Source organism: Paroedura picta, chromosome 3 (assembly GCF_049243985.1).
Source record: "Paroedura picta isolate Pp20150507F chromosome 3, Ppicta_v3.0, whole genome shotgun sequence".
Classification (NCBI taxonomy): Eukaryota; Metazoa; Chordata; class Lepidosauria; order Squamata; family Gekkonidae; genus Paroedura; species Paroedura picta.
Window position 1 is genome coordinate 4254062 of NC_135371.1, and position 20423 is coordinate 4274484.

General features: G+C 48.2%; 1 protein-coding gene across 1 annotated transcript; it reads right to left on the bottom strand.

The window, feature by feature from the left end:
* Window positions 1-116: 116 nt before the first annotated feature.
* Window positions 117-20080, bottom strand: LOC143833834 (uncharacterized). Its single transcript, XM_077330059.1, has 15 exons — window positions 19102-20080; window positions 17634-18110; window positions 16919-17046; window positions 15027-15507; window positions 14677-14791; window positions 13920-13984; window positions 13590-13716; window positions 11910-12661; window positions 7924-7953; window positions 5207-5785; window positions 4366-4480; window positions 3749-3819; window positions 3460-3586; window positions 2879-3001; window positions 117-1453 (listed from the first exon to the last, which is right to left on the bottom strand). The coding sequence occupies exons 2-15, from the start codon at window positions 18054-18056 to the stop codon at window positions 414-416; spliced, it is 4176 nt and encodes a 1391-aa protein (XP_077186174.1). The 5' UTR covers window positions 18057-18110; window positions 19102-20080; the 3' UTR covers window positions 117-413.
* Between the last annotated feature and the right edge of the window lie 343 nt (window positions 20081-20423).

Here is a 20423-nt window from a genome sequence, read left to right on the forward strand (position 1 = left end):
CAAGAGATGCCCCCTGTGCTGTGTGAAACCTACAACAACATGATTACACACAAACACTAGATATCCCAAAAATAAGATATACGTGAAGGGCCAAAGAAAGACAATGCATTTCATGATTTATGTTTTTTAAATTAATTTATGAACCAACATATGCCCAATGGGATGAGCTGTTGAGGAGTTTTACATATCTTATAACTATGACCCTATGTCAGTCTGCCAATTTGTAGACATGTGTTCGTACCGGATTCCACACACCGTGGATCTGTTCTTTTCAACGTTATGTCAGTAAAGGGTTGGAGCCACGCCATCTTTCAGGGAAGACATGCATGGTTTGTTTTTCTTTTGGGAATGTAGAATGCATTCTGAAAAGCAGTTTTAGAGACATAATAATGTTTTGGAACAGAATGGATGAACTATCTAGGTGCTCCCATAATAATACTTTGATACCGTTGAGGGTGGAATCTGTGAATGAAGCTCTTTCCACATTCTGAGCATTCAAAAGGTGTCTCCCCGGCATGGGTCCTTTGATGTCTTTGAAGATTACTATTGTGACTGAATTTCTTTCCACAATCTGAGCATTCAAAAGGTTTCTCCCCTGTGTGAGTTCTTTGATGTCTATGAAGATTACTATTGTGATTGAATTTTTTTCCACACTGTGAACATTCAAAAGGTTTCTCCCCTGTGTGGGTTCTTTGATGTAGCTGAAGAGTACTACTGAGACTGAATTTCTTTCCACACTCTGAGCATTCAAAAGGTTTTTCCCCTGTGTGGATCCTTTGATGCATCTGAAGATGGTCACTCCGACTGAATGTTTTTCCACACTCGGAGCATTCAAAAGGTTTCTCCCCTGTGTGGATTCTTTGATGTTTATGAAAATCACTATTGCGACTGAATTTCTTTCCACACTCTGAACATTCAAAAGGTTTCTCCCCTGTGTGGGTTCTTTGGTGCCTATGAAGTTGGCCATTGTGATTGAATTTTTCCCTACGCACAGAGCATTCAAAAGGTTTCTCCCTTGTGTGGATTCTTTGGTGCTCAAGGAACTCTGATTTGCCTTTGAAGGACTTTCTGCAGAGAAAGGATTCATGTGTCTCCATTATGCTGTGCATCAGGATATCCACATTATCCTTTGTTCTCTCAGAAATTCCATTCTCTGAGCAGATCAATGCCTTCTCTCCTGAGGGGATTTCTTGAAGTCTATGGAGGTCTGCTTGGCCCCTGAAGCTCTTTCCATACTCCCGGCAGTTGTATGTTTCCTCCATCATAGGAATTACTTGACATACACCCATCCCTTGACAAGGAAGGATTTCGTTCTTCTTCTCGACCGTCTGGCTTCCTTTTTTCCTCTTATTTCGACCTCGATTCCTGATGTTTCCTCTCAAGTCTTCAGTCTTGACTTTACCTGGTAACAGATGATGCAGTTCCTTTTCCTCCTCATTCAGCCGATGATCTCCTGGGGGAAGAAAGACAGAGATCCCGTTAGCTCCCACCCAAGGAGTTCTGATCTGCACTTGAATATCCATTCACAACATTTCAAGGGCTTCTTTTTGTGGACACTGAAGTATACAATGACGGACACATGAAAAGTACACTAAAGTCTGTTGCATCAGAGACATGAGATGTACTCTGATAATTTATATGGCTCCCCACCTGAATGAATTATTGAAAATGAAGCTCCTTCCACTCTACAAATAATTACACTGGTTCTCTCCTGAGGAAATTTGTTCCAGAAGAATTACATTCACGCCGCACTGAAGTTCTTTCCAGAAGCCAAGATTTCATTTTCTTCCGAAATGAATTATCTGATTAGCATGGATCCTTTCATTGTTTACCGTTTTTGGCTGGCTTTTCTTCTTCCACTGAGAATCCATGGAAGCCACCTCCTTGGTGAAGCATGGGTTTATTCTCCGTATTCTCTCCCCAGCTTCCCTCCTGCCTCAGTGGTTCTTTTCTACCCCCCAAAGTTTCCAGCGGCTACATTCTTTGGTTTTGCTGAGGCCTACCCCTGAAATTCTCCAGCTGTCTCCTCTGTTTCTCCTGATAAGGTCAGTACCCGTGTAAGATGCCAAGCCACCACTCTGGCCCTCCTCATCCATGGGCGTGTATTTCCTTTGTCAGCACTTATCCCCACCCCAGCCCTGCCATCTGAGCCACGTAACTCTTGTTCCCCCAGCCAGGCCCTTCAGAAGAGCCATTGTTATATTCTGCCTATCCTTCTCCACAAAAGTCCCTATGTGTGATTTGTGTGGACAAAGTGGGAAGGAATCATTCCCCCACCAATCACATTCGAAATGTTTTGCAAGTCTTCTGATACTTTGCTACTGATAATTAAGTAAAAGGAATTATATGGGTATCCAGTCCTGCAACTTTACAGAGAGTTTCCTTCCCGTTGTGACCAGAGAAAAGAGGGACTCCCCAAATACTCTGGGGCTTGGAAAGGGGAGGGGGGAGAAGTCCGGATCAAGCCAAATAACACCCAAAGTTCAAAGGGGACCCCATCGTTTTTGGAAGGGATGCCAGTTTGGGGGGTAGGAAAGGGCTCAATTCATAACTGTGATGATCGTAGGAAAGAACTGACAGGCTTTTGACCTCATCCTGCAGGGCTGTTCTTAAGGAAACCTCCCTGCATTCCCTCGACTATGCAGCATTTAAAGATGCCACAGCCTCTAGACCAATGAATAGAGCGACCATGGATCTCAGGCCCAGAAGGAGTTTCTGTGATTCACAGATTCCAGGCATCAAAATACCTCCCTCCCTCCCTCCCTATATAGCGGGCTTGAATGATGCTCCTCAACTAAGAGTTGTAAAGAACTGAAGAGGAAATCTCCCATGGCTTTTATTTACTCATTCACTGGACAGAAACATGAAGGATACCTACTCTCAGCCGAATCACTTGGGGAGGAAATGTTCTCTTGAGATCCTCTTGAGAAACTCTCCAGCCCTCCTGTGGACAGAGGGCCTCTGTCTGCCTCCACTGTCGTGTCGCACACATTACTGGCTTCTTCAGAAAAAAAAGAGAAGTTATTCTTAGATTGGGGATTAAAGAAATGCAAGGAAAAAGAAAAATTATTTTAGTAGAAGAAGAAGAGTTGGCTCTTATATGCCGCTATTCTCTACCCAAAGGAGTCTCCAAGAGGCCTCCAATCGCCTTCCCTTTCCTCTCCCCATAACAGACACCCTGTGAGGGAGGGGAGGCTGAGAGAGCCCTGAGATTACTGCTTGGTCCGAACAGCTTTATTCAGTGCTGTGGCAAGGCCAAGGTCACCCCACTGGTTGAATGTGGGGGAGCGCAGAATGGTAACCCCACCCGGCTATGTGATCTCTGCTTTTGCTGCCACATCAGTTCCGGGAGGCCCCCCCTCCCCGCTGGGCCAAGTATACCGGGCCAAGGATGAGCCTCAACACAACATATTGCTGGGTAACAGTAATTCTTGTATCATAGGAAGAATGACCACCTACGGAGAAAGGCCATGCTCCCATAGTTCTCCAGCATGACTTCCCGGTAGAGAGCTCTTTGGGCTGGATCCAGCAGGGCCCATTCTGCCTCCATGAAATCCACCACCACCTCTTTAAAGGAAACCGGAGACTGAAAGATAAAACCGATTCCGTCATCAGGAATGGAAGGGGGCATTTTGGAAGGGGGCATTTTGGGTGAGTGCAGGATGTCGAGCTCCAAATAGGGAAAAGAAGGTGTTCACTTTTGAGTCCTCTTGAGTGGGTCCCACACTGTCCCCCGCTCATCTCTTACCTGGACTGCAAGCACAGCAGCTGTTTCCATACCTCTGCAAGGACGATGGCTCAATAGCATCTCTCCACTGCCTGTAAGAAAGTGAAGATTGTCTGAATCTGCCATGTGAACTCCAGAGCTCAGAAACAGGACAGTATCCCTGCTGGATCAGATTGAAGGCCCGAGCACTCCTTTCTCCTACTGTCTACCCCCCCCCCCTCACTGTCAAAACCCTTGCGTCTGGGCTGCTGGGATGAAAGGGGTGTGTATGGAAATTGTTATGTAGCTATTGGTTTTCAGAGGTTTAATGCTCCAGAATGTGGAGTTTCCATTAATTCACCATGGGGAACAACTTTGTTCATATTTCTCCCCGTTATCTTTTTTGAGTGAAATAGAGCTCCTCAAAGAGTAGATGAGATATTTTAATGAAAATTGTAATAAATATGTGTAAGAATGGAACTGTTTTTCCTGAATCTCTCTAATGCCCCTTTAAAACGAGGGGGCGTCACTATTTGCGGCTAGCAATGAGGGCCACAAGTCTATTATTTGTCATGTGCAGAATTATTTCCTTTTTCGTGTCCTGAACTGTATTTTTTTTTTAGTGTGCCCCATTCCATCTGGGCACAAGGCACCGTTACCAAGTGAGACGTCCTCTTGGGCATGCTCTGAGGCCTGCACCCTCTGACAGTCCTCGGAAGGAACTCCTTCTGCATCAGACAATTTCGGTGCCATCTTCACGGATGGTCCCCACATCTGAAACAGCAGCAAGAGAGATGGGTAAGAGAAGTGGAACAGGTTGAGGAGAAGGATCCTGCCCCACACCCAGATTCCTCATCCCTGCTCTGCCAGAACAGGTTCAGCCCTAGGGGCAAGAATCAGGGCTGGGTTTTCTACTTTGTGAGGTTTCTGTTGTCCAGTAAATGAATTCTTGACTTGGAGCAAAAGATCAAGTTTACTGAATGCAAGCAAGGAAGTTAACCTAAACAATTCTTGGTCAGAAACAAGGCAAATTAATATAGGTTCAGCATATAACCCCCTCATTTGAACCCCCACCCATGAGAACCCAAGAAACGGCAGGGAATCTTCGGAGTCTAAACATTCTGGGTATCAAAGCGCCCAAGGACAATTGCCTACATTCCTGGAACCAGGCGAAGATGACTGGGGAGGCAGGTGTGAAGTCAGAGCAAAACCAGAGCAGGCAATCTAGGCCAGTGGTCCGGTCAACGCTTGACAATTATACTGAGGCCCGGGGGGGGGGGTAGTCTTTTGTCGAGGGACGTTGCCGCTGCCGCCTGAGCCCCTGCTCCACTTGCTTTCCCGCCACCTGCTGGGGGCACTGCCAGTACCGACTGATCCATGGACCGGGACCGGTCCCCGGCCCAGGGGTTGGGGACCACAGATCTAGGCCATTAAGATAGAAAAGAACTCCTAACATCTATGTTTCTAACAGTTGCTAAAATAGGAAGGAAACCCCCTCACCGGCTCTGCCTGCCTCTTCTCCTCTGCCTGGCTCAGGAGGAAGCCTTCGGCCAGGGCCACCGCCTGGGAACTGCTCTCCGGCCCACATCCTCTGACCCAGCTCTTCATCTCCAGGGGCAGGATGTCCAGGAACTGCTCCAGGATCACCAGGTCCAGGATCTGCTGCTTGGTGTGCCTCTCTGGCTCCAGCCAGCGGTTGCAAATTCCATGGAGGTGGCTGCAAACCTCTCGGGGCCCAGCAGCCTCATGGTAGCGAAACTGCCGGAAGCGTCGGCAATGCACGTCTGCGGTTGTCAGTTCCCGAGCCAGGATTTCTGTAGGAATTCTTTCCCAAAATTTAGCACCATCCTCAGCCTGGGTGGGATGAAGGCCTTTCCTTGCTCCCTGGCTAATTCGACGTCCTTCTTCCATCATCTTCCCGTTTTCTTGGGTAACCTCAATAGGTCCCTTTTCACCTGGGTATGAAGAGGGAGAGGGAAAGATCAATAAAGCAGGAAGCAAAGATCCCAGAGGAAATGATTGGGTGATTTGTGCTCTGCCCCATGGCCATGATCCATGGAGTGCCATAGAGCTCTCTCTTTTTCAGGTGACCCAATGCAAAAATCATGACGATTCTTCAGATCCATAGTTTGGAATCACATCTGGCGCTACTACAAGATGGATGTGTGACTTTTGTGGTGGTGCTGTCTACAGTGTAAGCCCCAATCTACATGACACTGGTTTTGATTGTGTTTCAAAGCAAAAACCACACAAATTCACAAGGAGGATCTTCACCCCAGATCCATGTGTTTTTTAGGTACTGTTCAAGAAATCACTGGGTAAGTCACAGGCTACGGCAACAAGATCTGGTGAGCTTTTTTAACCTCATGTCATTGTTAATTCTTTATTATTTACATTACCTCTCACTAACCAGTCAACTTGGGGCAGCTCACACCAAGTATAATACAGTAAAACGGTACGTAATAAAATACATTCAAAACCAATTAAAATATTATCACTTGGTCAGAACAAGTATTTTGACAAGTCCAAAGTCACCCAGCTGGTTGCATGTGGGCGAGTGGGGAATCAAAACCGACTTGCCAGTTTAGACGTTTGATATGTGTTATATTATCAATATATATTTCTATATTATTAGCTGCAAAAGCCCACCCCCAGTCAGTCTCCCCTGCATCAGGAGAGGGAAGGCCCAGAGGTTAGTGGAGGAAAATGGCTCATTCCTTGGCAGGCACAAGCTGCAGCAGGAGCATCCTTGCACTTCTACCAATTCCAGGACGGTCTTCCTCTTTCCCTGTGGCCCTGGGCCCTGTTTCAGAAGGACCCTGGAGATGATTCTGTTTCCTTGAATGCTGCTTATGTGCAAAACCACTATGATCTCCATGAACATCTTATTGTGAAGTTCTGGGGTGGATGATAAATATTGTCACATTCATAAACTAACATCTGGAATGTTTCTTTACTTTTCAAGCAAACTCACGTCTTGTCAAGCCATAAAGGTGCTGTGATCTATTGAGTTTCGGTTGGGGAACACAAGACAAGGTTACACTTTGGCACCAAATTTAAGTGTGTTTTTAAAAGGTGAGTGGATCCACGGGGATCCCAATAGATCTGGATTTTCCTTGTTAATCTGCAGGGGGGAAAGGAGAGAGGGGCATCCGGCTTCTCCAGGGGAGGGGGGGCTGCTGGGGTGAACAGGAGTGGGGGGGATACTCTGAACCCCCAAGGGAAGGGAAGGGAAGGGAAGGGAAGGGAAGGGAAGGGAAGGGAAGGGAAGGGAAGGGAAGGGAAGGGAAGGGAAGGGGGGAGCTCTGGCCAAAATGCGGGGCTGGTGGGGCGGCTAAGCAGCACGCAGGTCCTTCCCTCCGAGGACGGCGGGGCTCCTTCTCTGCCCCCCTCCTCCCTCCCTCCCTCCCTTCCGGCCTCTGCAAGGACCGGGATCCAACCCCTCCCCCTCCAGACTGCGACCCCCATTAGCCCCCCCCGGCCTTACTTGCGAGTAGACCTCCCGGGCTCCAGCCGCTCCTCCTTCCCCTGCAGCCCTCCCCGCCCCTCCCCCTCCCAGGAAAGGAGCCCCCCCGCCTCTCTAGCCCCGGACTCGGTCGCCTTAACCCTCTCGGGGCTGGAGGGAAAGGAAAGGGCTCCTCTCCTCTCCCAGGGCCCGCCCGGACGCATTTCAGCCATCCCGTGCCCACTTACTCCCAAGCAGCCCCCTTAAGATCCGTCGCGGAGGAAAGCCCGGTTGGAGAGCTTTTCCCTTCCCCTGCAGCGCCGAGAGGGTTAAAGGCACAGAGACGAGGGCTAGAGCGGCAGCGGCGGATGGTCACCTGAAAAGAGAGCTCTGTCCTTAGGGGGGGACGAACGGAGGCTGCAGAGCAGGGGTGGTCAGACTGCGGCCCTCCAGATGTCCATGGACTACAATTCCCATGAGCCCCTGCCAGCGAATGCTGGCAGGGGCTCATGGGAATTGTAGTCCATGGACATCTGGAGGGCCGCAGTTTGACCACCCCTGCTGCAGAGAGTTGCAAGGCGGGGTGGGGGGGGGGTTTCCTCGCAAGTAAGACATGGGGCAGTGGGGGGGGGATAAGGGTCGCAATCCCAGAAGGGCAGGAGCCCCTGTCTGCCAAGCAGCCTCCTTCCCTCCCAGCCCCTCTGCGTTCCGCCTCTTGGCCGGCCAGCACCCCTCCGGGCTTCCCACCCGCCCTGCGCTCCGCCCGGCTTACCTGGCGGGGGGGTGGGGGGGGCGGCTTCTCCTGCAGGTGGAAATAGGAGGCGGGGGCAATTGGGGGCGGGCTACCAACTACCGGGTTGGTTCTCCAGGGGGTGAGTGACTTCCCGGAGGGCCAATCAGGAGCCACACGCACACCGGGGGGGGGGGGGTTTATTATGTGGCAAGATGATGTGGGATGGGATATAACATCATAGACAGCAGGATGCAATAAAACCAGAGTCCAGGGGCACCTTGAAGAAAAACAAAGATTTATTCAAGGTGTGAGCTTTTGAGGGCAAGCACTCTTGCTCAGACTCAGATATCCTTACACGACCCGTGGGAATGCTAAAATGTAATTCTCAGGTCTCTGTACTAATCTATGACCGCATGTCTCCTTATGTAGTTTGCCTTGTCATTTCTATTTCTTTGTCCCCTGAAATTGGGGGGGGGGGCTTGTTGCACATTAAAGCCTACAACTTGAATAAAACTTTGTTGGTATGAAAGGTGCCACTTTCCTCTCCTCCCCAGGAGCCAGTTTGGTGTAGTAGTTAGGAGTGCGGACTTCTAATCTGGCATGCCGGGTTCGATTCTGCGCTCCCTGACATGCAACCAGCTGGGTGACCTTAGGCTCGCCACGGCACTGATAAAACTGTTCTAACCGGGCAGGAATCTCAGGGCTCTCTCAGCCTCACCCACCTCACAGGGTGTCTGTTGTGGGGAGAGGAATGGAAAGGCGACTGTAAGCCCCTTTGAGTAGGGAAAAGCGGCATATAAGAACCAACTCTTCCTCTTCCTCTTCCTCTTCCTCTTCCTCTTCCTCTTGATTCAAAATTTGTTTCTCTGGAGAAAATTATTTGTAAACCACCTCCTGTCTCTCTCTCTCTTCCTACCTCCCTCCCGCCTTCCTGTTAATGCAGGGACGTGATGTCCCTTCTGGCTGACTGGCTTCCAGGGTGTGTAGCAGAGCGGTGTGGCCCGCTCACCTCACTTAAAGCCTGAAAACTTATTTCAGGGGCTCCTCCATGGTCTAAAGGCCGAAAACGGCTAGCTCAGAGTGTGGGAAGGCTCGTTGTGTGGAAATAAAGTGGGATTGGCCATCTTCATAAGCATCAAAGAATCCACATGGAGAAAAAAATTTGAATGTTCAGAATGTGGAAAGAACTTCAGCTGGAGTAGCAGTCTTCACTGGCATCAAATAATCCATATTCCTTTAATGCTCAGAGTTATATCTATTGATGAGCCATTGAAACCTTTGGCCAGGTGTCTGAAGGCTGTGGTGGGATGGCTCAAGCACAGTCAGCTGAAGTTGAATCCAACCAAGATGGAGGTCCTTTGTTAATGGGCCCCAGCTTACTCAGGGCTACTCCCTGCTCTTGACAAGGTCTAACTTAACAACTTTGGAGGTCGCCAGGAGCCTGGGTGTGATTCTGGACAGGGCTCTTTCAAAGGTCACAAACGTTCCTTTGCAGCAGGCCAACTGAGGGCCTGCGGTATGCCAGTCCTCAGATCAGTGCCGATGTCATCCAAAAAGCAGGAATTAGACCTGTGACTGGACAAGCACTGGGATGGGCTGAATTCTGGGTGCGGAAAAGGTGAGGGAATGATCCCCAAGCTTCAGATCATCCTCATCTCTCTCCTTTGCATCCTCTCAATTTTGTCTATGTTTTTTGAAGTGAGGTCTCCAGAACTGTGCACAATATTTATTTATTTATTTTATTCATAATTGGATTTATATACCGCCGTTCGCCAAAAGGTCTCACGCCGGTTCACAGTAAAATATAAAATCAAAGTAAAATCACATAAAATCCCATTATTACAATAAAAGATGGCATTCTATTCTATAACTTTCCCCGCTTGTTCAGAGAGAGGTGCCATATTCCAGGTGCCGTCTGACCAATGTGGCATACATTGGTACTATGACAGCTGGTACTATGACAAAAGATGCTAAGGACAGGTCCATAAGTGTTTCAGTCCAGGGATATGTGCTGGGGTCAAAGGGAAGGTGGTAGGACAGGTGAATGCAGGTGCATGCACACAGTTGTCATGCACATGCAGGCACAGAACTCTGTGCCTATGTGCGGGCACTGGGTCACGCGCCACCACTGGCACCACCCCTCCCCCTAGGGCCACGGCGCTGGCCACCTTGGACATGAATGGCCGCTGAAGTGGCCGAAGCGCATAAGCCTACTAGGAACCTTTATTTGGAGCACCATTCAGGGAACTCGGCCCTCCAAGCAGACCTCTGCTGCGTCACTGTCCGAAGCTCAGTTCTTGTGCTAACTGCCCCTCGGTGAGGTGCGTCCAGCCCCAAGATTCATTAAATTCTGCATGGGCCACACATGGATCGTGATCCCCAACCCTCCTGTTAGAACTGCCAAAGAACCTCTTTTCCCTTGCCCTAAAGAGCCTAATGCTGGGAGCGATTGAGGGCAAAAGAAGAAGGGGACGACAGAGAATGAGGTGGCTGGATGGAGTCCCTGAAGCAGTCGGTGCAAACTTAAACGGACTCCGGGGAATGGCAGAGGACAGGAAGACCTGGAGGATCATTGTCCATGGGGTCGCGGTGGGTCGGACACGACTTCGCACCTAACAACAAATAGCCTGAGCTCGCCCTCTAAGTCATTATTCCAAAGGCATTTATTTCATTCTTTTCAGTGTCCTGTTTCTTTTCTGCTTTGTCTAACACAGCCTTTCCCAACTTTTTTACAATTGCAAAACCCCCAAAACAATCTTCAGGCTTCGAGAAATCCAAGAAGTGGTGATTGTGCAGAATATGGATGGGAAGCATAGCTGTGGGCACACCCACCTTGGGCCCCTCCCCTTCCCACCCCTCCAGGCTCATCATTGGCCCTTTTGGGAGAGGGGAGTCAACATGACTATATAATCATATCACCCGATAAAATATATTTAAAAATCAATTAACTCCCACCCATTCAGGAAACGCTTCCAGGACCATCAAGAAAACTCAGGGTTTCACGAAACCCTGGTCTAACATGTCTAAACAAAACAGTACAAATCCCATGAAATCAATTCATCCCCAACTGATGTTTCCTTTGGGATCTGTAGGTTTATCGTCCCCAGTCATGTTTTTTCTGTCTGCATAGTGCCTGGCCTATTGGTGGCCCCCATAATAGCATCTTTCCTATTGTGGTCACCTTTCTTGGTTGGGACAAAACTGGGGGATTTTGCTTTGAAGTGAACTTTGAAAGCCCCAAGGAGCAAAGGGCTTGAGGAGAATATCAAGGAGAAACCAAATCTAAACCAAGCCTGTGTCTCTTTTCACTTCCCAAAGTGTAGCATTGCCAGTTCTATATTGGGAAATACCTGCAGATTTTGGGGGTTATAATACCTTGCAACTCAGTATTTTTCGGTCTTTGTAATGTGCCACAAATATTGCTACATTTTAATAGATTTTAGTCTATCGTACAACTGCTCTTCAGTCATGGCAAGATGCCCCCATCCCTGATTTTCCCGGACGGCTACTCACTTGACTTATGAGACTTGCAAATAATACAGTGAGCATTCAAAAGGTTTCTCCCTAGTGTGGATTCTTTGATTTCTATGAAGATGACTACTGTGACTGAATTTCCCCCCCACACTCTGAGCATTCGAAAGGCTTCTCCCATGTGGGTTCTTTATTTTTTATTTGTTTAATTATTCTTTTATTAAATTTTATTATAATATAACACAGAAAAGATAGAATATAAGTCTAACATAGATCTTAATGACATACAGAACCCCCGGAGGAGTTTTTTATTCCTCTGACCCCATTATTTACTTCTGTTTATCCAAAAATTTATATAATAGTGCCATTTTTCAGGAAACTCTTGTGTTGTTCTTCCGTTCACATGGCTGGTTAGTTTGGCCATTTTTCAAAGTTCTCCCAGTTTATCGAACCAGGCCAATAATGATCGTAGTCTCAAAGCTTTCCATTCTTTTGCCAGAATCCATTCCATTAACCAAAATTCTTGTGCTTTGGGCATTCTTTGATGCTTATGAACACCACTGTGACTGTCTTTTTTCCCTGCACACTAAGCATTCAAAAGTTTTCTCCTCAGTGTGGGTTTTTTGGTGCAGCTGAAGATGGACCCTCTGACTAAATTTCTTTCTACACTCTGAGCATTCAAAAGGTTTCTCCCCTGTGTGGATTCTTTGATGTCTATGAAGATGACTACCATGACTGAATTTCTTTCCACACTCTGAGCATTCAAAAGGTTTCTCCCCTGTGTGGGTTCTTTGGTGAATCTGAACAGCATCACTTCGACTGAATTTCTTTCCACACTCTGGGCATTCAAAAGGTTTCTCCCCTGTGTGGATTCTTTGGTGAATCTGAACAGCATCACTCCGACTGAATTTCTTTCCACACTCTGAGCATTCAAAACGTTTCTCCCTAGTGTGAGTTCTTTTATGCCTATGAAGATCACCACTGTGACTGAATTTCTTTCCACACTCTAAGCATTCAATAGGTTTCTTTCCTGTGTGAGTTTTCTGATGTCTATGGAAGTCTGCTTGGCCCCTGAAGACCTTTCCACACTCCAAGCACTTGTATGTTTCCCTCATCACGTGAATTACTTCATGTAAGCCCACCCCTTCAAAAAGAATTAATTCATTCCTCTTCTCGACCATGTGGCTTCCATCCTTCCTCTTAGGTTGACCTCGATTTCTGAAGTTTCCACTCAAGTCTTCATTCTTGATTTCACCTGGTGACAGATGATGCAGTTCCTCTTCCTTTTCATTCCCCTGATGATCCCCTATTGGAAGAAAGACAGAGATCCTGTTAGCTTCCTATCAAGGAGGTCTGATCTGCAATTAAATTTCCATTCACGATGTTTCAGTGGATTCTTTTTCTTGTACATTGAAGTGTACAATAACGAAATCCAGATGAAAGCCTCCTGCATCAGAGAGGCTTGCAGTGCACTCTGAACATTGATCTTGCGCCTTACCTGGGAGAGTTATTTCATGTGAAGTTGGACCCGTTTCCCAACTGAAGCTCTTTCCAGTCTATAAGGAATCACACTGTTTCCCTTGAATTTTGTGTCCAATGGCACCAAGACCAACAAGGTTTTAGTCAAGATGGGTTTTGTGTGCCCCGCACATTTCATCAGATAATGAAATGGAAATTACCAGACCACATATATAAGAAGAAAGTCGGTCATAGATTAGTAGACAGACTGAGAATTTCTGTCTCCCTTTCCAAATTACACTACATCCTATCACACATTGTTATGTTACATTCCACATAAAAAAATAGAATAATTGAAGAAGCTACATGGCCCTTATGAGGGATGGTTAGTAAGATAAGAAAGATGGTTAGTAAGATAAGATGGTTAGTGAGATAAGAAAGGCAAGGTCACATATTTGTTTGTATATGGCCATAGGCCTTTACGAAAAAACAACAATATCAACAACAAGCTGAAAGGAAGTATTCTGTTGTGGAAAAGGAGTGTGTTGTGGAAAGGGAGGTGTGTGCTTGGGCTGTATAAAAGTGGAGAACTTATTTGTGGGACACACATTTAAATTACAGACTGATGATTGCCCTTTCATAACATTTGTTGTTGTTGTTAGGTGCGAAGTCGTTTCCGACCCATCGGGACCCCATGGACAATGATCCTCGAGGCCTTCCTGTCCTCTACCATTTAAGAGTTTCTTTCCTGTATCCTATGCAAAACGAGAACCTACCCAGGGAGGCCACACTCCCATAGTTCTCCAGCATGACTTCCCAATGGAGAGCTCGTTGGCCTGGATCCAGCAGGGCCCACTCCGCCTCTGTGAATTCCACAGCCACCTCTTGAAAGGAAATCACAGTCTGAAAGAAAAGGCAGATTCCTTTGTCAGAGGTCATCAGGCAAAAATGCCACTCTGGAAGGGGGCATTTGGTGGAGGACGGAGAGCTCGACACGGGTAGAGTTTTTCACCTGTTTCCCATGGTCTCCTTGTCAGGTACCCCAGGAACACAAGCCCCCTTGGGACAGGAAGGGGTTCCTGGATGCCCCTGCTGATGTCTCCTACCTTTACTGGAATAGCTGTTTCCACACCTCTACAAGGACGACAGCTCAACAATGTCTCTCCACTGCCTGTCAGGGAGAGAAAATAGGGGGAAAGGCCATTAGCCTTGACTTCCTGTTGTTTGCTTCTCCTCTTTCAACCTCATCCCCAGGGTGGGAAACCTTGCCCTACGGATACATAGTAAATGGCTGGAGAGGTGGAAGAGAAGCAGCAGGTCCCTAGGAAATTCAGGGGGTCACAAAATGCTCCCAACATTCTTCAGACTTCTGGGATACTTGAAAGTTGCCCTGTAAACTCCAGAGCTCAAAAACCAGACAGCATCCCTGCTGGATCACATCAAAGCCTGGCTCTCCCCCCATGTCTGCGCTGCTGGGAGGAAAGGGTTTGTGTGTGGAAATGACATTGCAGGGGGACGGTTTTCAGTGGTATACTGCCCCAGAATGTGGAGGTTCCCCATGGCCAACAGCTATGTCTAAGCTTATCTCTTTTCCTTTTTGAGCTGCCTTGAATTCTTCTAAGGAAAAAGGCAAGATACCTATTTTAATCAATATTTTAATTCATGTGGATGAGAACAGAGCTGCCCTCCCTGAATGTGTTTAATCCCCCTTTCGAGTGAGTGACCATCAGGAAATCTGCTAGCAATGAGTGCCGCAAGTCCTCTCTGTGTCTCCGGCAGAGTATCCTCATTCCCTGACTTGAGCCTTATGCTTATTAACTCCACTAGGTGTCCCAATCCCATCTAGGCACAAGGCACCCTTACCATGTGAAAGGGCCTCTTGGGCATGCTCCTGGGCCTGCGCCCTCTGCCATCCCTCCAACGGAGCTCCTTCCGCCTCTGAGAGTTTAGCTGCCATCTTCAGGGATGGTCCCCACATCTGAAGGAGCAGCAAGAGAGACCGGTAAGAGAAGGAGTGGAACAGGCTGGGGAGATGGATCCTGACCCACTCCCAAACTCCTTATCCCTGCATTGACCAGCAAAACAGGTTCAATCCCAGGGGCAAGAATCAGGACTAGACTTTCTACACACGTTAGTGAATTCTCCAGAGGTAGAAAGGTCTGCCAGTGAAGCCTTAGGATGTTGCTTGAAGGGAGCGAAGAAAAACCCCTCACCTGCTCAATCTGCCTCTTCTCCTCTGCCTGGCTCAGGAGGAAACCTTCAGCCAGGGCCACCGCCTGGCAAGTGGTTTCTGGCTCGCATCCTCTGACCCAGCTCTGCATCTCCTGGGGCAGGAGTTCTAGGAACTGCTCCAGGATCACCAGGTCCAGGATCTGCTTCTTGGTGTGCCTCTCTGGCTCCAGCCAGAGGTTGCAAAGTCCGTGGAGCTGGTTGCAGACCTCTCGGGGCCCATCAGCCTCCTGGTAATGGAACTGCCGGAATTGTTGGTCATGCACATTTGTAATCATCGTCTCCTGAGTCAGAATCTCTGGAGCAGCACTTTCCCAAAATTCAGCACCACGTCCAACCTGGGTGGGATGGTGGCCTTTCCTTGCTGTCTGGCTAACTCCAGGTCCTTCTGGGTCCTGCTCTTCCATCACCTTCCCCTTTTCTTTGGTCAGATCTGACTGTGGAAATCTGTCCATTCTCATGTGGCTACAAATAGAAGGAAGGATATAAAAAAATCAGAAAGAAACTACAGGTCTCACAAGAAAGTATTGAGAGATTTGTCCTCTGCCCCACATCTACAGTTCTATATAGCAGGGGTAGTCAACCTGTGGTCCTCCAGATGTCCATGGACTATAATTCCCAGGGGCTCATGGGAATTGTAGTCCATGAACATCTGGAGGACCACAGGTTGACTACCCCTGCTTATATAGGGTGCTGCAGGTCTCCACATTTTCCCCCTGCGATTTAATATCTGTATGGAGTCACTGAAAGAAGAAATGGGGAATGTGATGAGATGCAAAACCCAATGCAAAAAGCAGGAGGATCTATCAGAATCCATACTTTGGAACAACATTTTTGCGCTGTGCTGCCCCCATGAAGAGATGAAAAGGCGATTTTTGTGGTGTTGCTTAGACTACACCAGAACCGACAATCTGACAGTCGTTTTATGTTGTTTTGGTGTAAAAATTACACATTCTGTATGTTATCCACCTCAGATCCATGCTTCTGCTCTCTTCCATGAAGTACTAGATGCATGCTTATTATGGCTTAGCCCAGGGCTAGTCAAACTGCGGCCCTCCAGATGTCCATGGACTACAATTCCCAGGGAATTCTGGGAATTGTAGTCCATGGACATCTGGAGGGCCGCAGTTTGACTACCCCTGGCTTAGCCCATGGTGATGGGTCTGATCTAATTTGGCTGCCGATTTGAGACAGTTAAAAAAGAAAAAGAAATCAGGGGATCCCTGGCTTTTCATTTTTCCTGTAGAGAGGAATTGGCAGAGGGACATCCAGTTTCTCCAAACGACGGTTGGTGGGGGGTCGCTGGGGTGAACAGCAGCAAGGGGCCCAGGGAAGGAGGGAGGAGGGGAGCACAGGGCCAAAACACAGTAATGTGGGGCAGCCAATCAGCACAGGCGATTCCTCTCTGTTCACTCAATTCCTGGCCTCCCTAGGGCTGAGAAGCCATTTTTATTTATTTTGTTCTCCCGAATCCCGATCTGTCTTTCTGTCCCTGCAAAGGCTGCCAAAAAATAAAAAAGGCCTTCGGAAAACCAAATTGTTTTAAAGGACTGGAACCCAAGTTTCCCCCCTCCTCCTAGCATGCAAATAACAGAGATAATGCCAAAAGCATCCCTCCCTTCTGGCATTCTAAACCTTATTCCCGCCTCTCCCCCCTGCCTTACTTGAGAGTAAACCTCCCTAGATTCTGGCTGCTACTCTTTTCCCTGCCCCTCTGCAGCCTGCCCCACCCTCTCCAGATGTTCCAGAGCCCCCGCCCCTTTAACCCTCTGACATGGGACCCACACATCCTCAGAAGTCGCTTTTTCACCTACAAAATCCCCTTCCTGTCCCCAATATCATGCCAGCCTGCCAAGAGCTTTACTGTTGTATTCACCCAGATATTAGATTATCAAACCAGGTCCAAAATTTCTCTTCCCGGTAGAGAGCTCTTTGGGCTGGATCCAGCAGGGCCCACTCTGCCTCCATGAAATCCACCACCACCTCTTTAAAGGAAACCGGAGACTGAAAGATAAAACCGATTCCATCATCAGAGATGATGCCAGGCAGAGACGCCACTCTGGATGGGGGCATTTTGGGTGAGTGCAAGAATTAGGGCTGGGTTTTCTACTTTGTGAGGTTTCTGTTGTCCAGGAAATGGATCCTTGACTTGGAGCAAAAGATCAAGTTTACTGAATGCAAGCAAGGAAGTTAACCTAAACAATTCTTGGTCAGAAACAAGGCAAATTAATATAGGTTCAGCATATAACCCCCTCATTTGAACCCCCACCCATGAGAACCCAAGAAACGGCAGAGAATCTTCAGAGTCTAAACATTCTGGGTATCAAAGCGCCCAAGGACAATTGCCTACATTCCTGGAACCAGGCGAAGATGACTGGGGAGGTAGGTGTGAAAGAGCAAAACCAGAGCAGGCAATCTAGGCCATTAACATAGACAAGAACACCTAACATCGACATTTCTAATGGTTGCTAAAATATATGGCAGAAGCCTGATGCTTCTGATGCTCATGAATTTTTCAGAGGTAAAAATATCTGGCAGGAAAGCCTTAGGAGAAGGTCTCTGCTTGGAGGGAGCGAAGGAAACCCCCTCACCTGCTCTGCTTGCCTCTTCTCCTCTGCCTGGCTCAGGAGGAAGCCTTCGGCCAGGGCCACCGCCTGGGAACTGTTCTCTGGCCCGCATACTCTCACCCAGCTCTCCATGTCCAGGGGCAGGATGGCCAGGAACTGCTCCAGGATCACCAGGTCCAGGATCTGCTTCTTGCTGTGCCTCTCCGGCTCCAGCCAGCGATTGCAAAGTCTGTGGAGCCGGCTGCAAACCTCTCGGGGCCCAGCAGCCTCATGGTAGCAAAACTGCCGGAAGCATCGGCAATGCACATCTGCAGTTGTTAATTCCTGAGCCAGGATTCCTGGAGGAGCTCTTTCGCAAAATTCAGCACCATCCTCAGGCTGGGTGGGATGAAGCCCTTTCCTTGCTCCCTGGCTAATTCCACGTACTTTAGGGTCCTGCTCTTCCATTGTCTTCCTGTTTTCTTGGGTCACCTCACACTATGGATATAGGCCTGTTTTCATCTGGGTATGAAGAGGGAGAGAGAAAGATTAAAAAAGCACAAGAAAACAAAGATCTCAGGAAATGATTGGGTGATTTGTGCTCTGACCAATGGCTATGACCCATGGAGTGCCCCTCCCCTTCCTCCATGGTCTTTAAATATCCATATGGAGCCACTGCAGTCGTCTCTAGGAGATGTGATTGGATGGTGAGTTTTCAGGTGACCCAGTGCAAAAATCATGACGATTCATCATGATCCATAGTTTGGAATCACATCTGGCACCAGTACGAGAAGGATGTATGGTTTTTGTGGTGGTGCTGCATACAGAGTAAGTCCCGATCTACATGACACTGGTTATTGTGTTTCAAAGCAAAAACCACACAAATTCACAAGGAGGATCTTGACCCCAGATCCATGTGTTTTTAGGTACTGTTCAACAAATTACTGGATAAGTACTTTTGGGGAATCAGGCCACAGCAATCGATCTGGTGAGCTTTTGTAACCTCATGTCATTTTTCATTATTTATTATTTACTATTTATTTTACCTCTCGCAAACCAGTCATCTTGGGGCGACTCATACCAAGTATAAGAAAGTATAAGAATACCGTACATAATAAAATACATTCAAAACCAATTAAAACCATTCAGTTGATTCAACTGCAGAGTCAGAATCTAATATAATATATGGGGAGGGGAACCAAAATTGGCAGGAAGGCCCATAAGAAGATTTGGTTCTTATATGACGCTTTTCTCTACCCGAAGGAGTCTCAAAGCGGCTTACAGTCGCCTTCCCTTTCCTCTCCCCACAACAGACACTCTGTGAGGTGAGGCTAAGAGAGCCCTGATATTACTGCTTGGTCAGAACAGCTTTATCAGTGCTGTGGCAAGCTCAAGGTCACCCAGCTGGTTCCATGTGCAGGAGGTCTGGGAATCAAACCAGGCTTGCCAGATTAGAAGTCCACACTCCTAACTGCTACACCAAGATGTTCCATGATCTTCTGTTTGTACTGACCTCAACCATATGCCCAGCAGAACAGAGGCAGGTCCATCAGGGTCCTGATATCTTCCAGGAGCGCATTACACCAGGTAAGGCCAGGACTTGTTTTAGTAATTTCAGTAAGCAGTTTATTAATCTCATTAAACAGAATTTAGGCCTAGGGAGCCAAAGGACACTGAGCATGGGCAGTAGGTCAAGATTTATTATTATAATTATATATAGTATGTGTGTTATTAGATAGATAGATAGGTAGATAGATAGATGTAGATTATTAGCTGCAAAAGTCCCACCCCCGGTCAGTCTACCCTGAAGCAGAAGAGGGAAGGCCCAGAGGTTGGTGGAGGAAAATGGCTCATTCCTTGGGAGGCCCAAGCCAGGGGGGAGCCCCAGTGCAGCAACAAGAACCCTTGAAATTCTACCAGTTCCAGCTGGGCCATCCTCTTTGCCTGGGTCCCTGGGCTCTGTTTGGTAGGACGGGCTCTGTTCTGACTGCCCTTTCAGAAGGGCCCTGGCGAGGATTCTATTTCCTTGAATGTTGCTTATGTGCAAAGCCAGTATGACCTCGCTCAACACCTAGTTGCGAAATTTTAAATTTTGATAATAAATGTTGTTACATTGATAAACTATTCAATGTCTGGAATGTTTAGGATTTTTTTTTACTTTTGAAGAAATCTCACATCTTGTCAAGCTACAAAGCTGCTGTCATCTATTCAATTTGGGGGGGAATACTAGAAAAGGTTACCCTTTGGCATGAGATTTATGTGCGCTTTTAAAAACCGAGTAGATCCACGAGGATCCCAATAGATCTGGATTTTCCTTATTTTCTGCAGGGGGGAAGGGACAGAGCAACATTCGGCTTCTCCAGGGAAGGGGGGGGGGGATGCTCTGAAGCCCCAGGAAAGGAAGAGGGGGGTAGCTCTGGCGGGGACTCCTTTCTCGGCCTCCCCGCGACCCCCGTGGCGGAGGGGCCCGTTTTCTCTGCCTCCCTCCCTCGTGGCCTCTGCAAGGACCGGGATCCAACCCCTCCCCCTCCAGACTGCGACCCCCATTAGCCCCCCCCGGCCTTACTTCCGAGTAGACCTCCCGGGCTCCGGCCGCTCCTCCTTCCCCTGCAGCCCTCCCCTCCCCCACAGGAAACGAGCCCTCTCCCCGCCTCTCTAGCCCCGGACTCGGTCTCCTTAACCCTCTCGGGCCTGCAGGAAAAAGTTTTCCTGTCCGATCCCCCGAGCCCGCCCGGACGCATTTCAGCCACCCGGTGCCCACTTCCTCCCGAGCAGCCCCCTTGAGCTCCGTCGCCGGGCACAGCCCTTTTGAAGCCCGTCCGGTCGGGCTCTGGG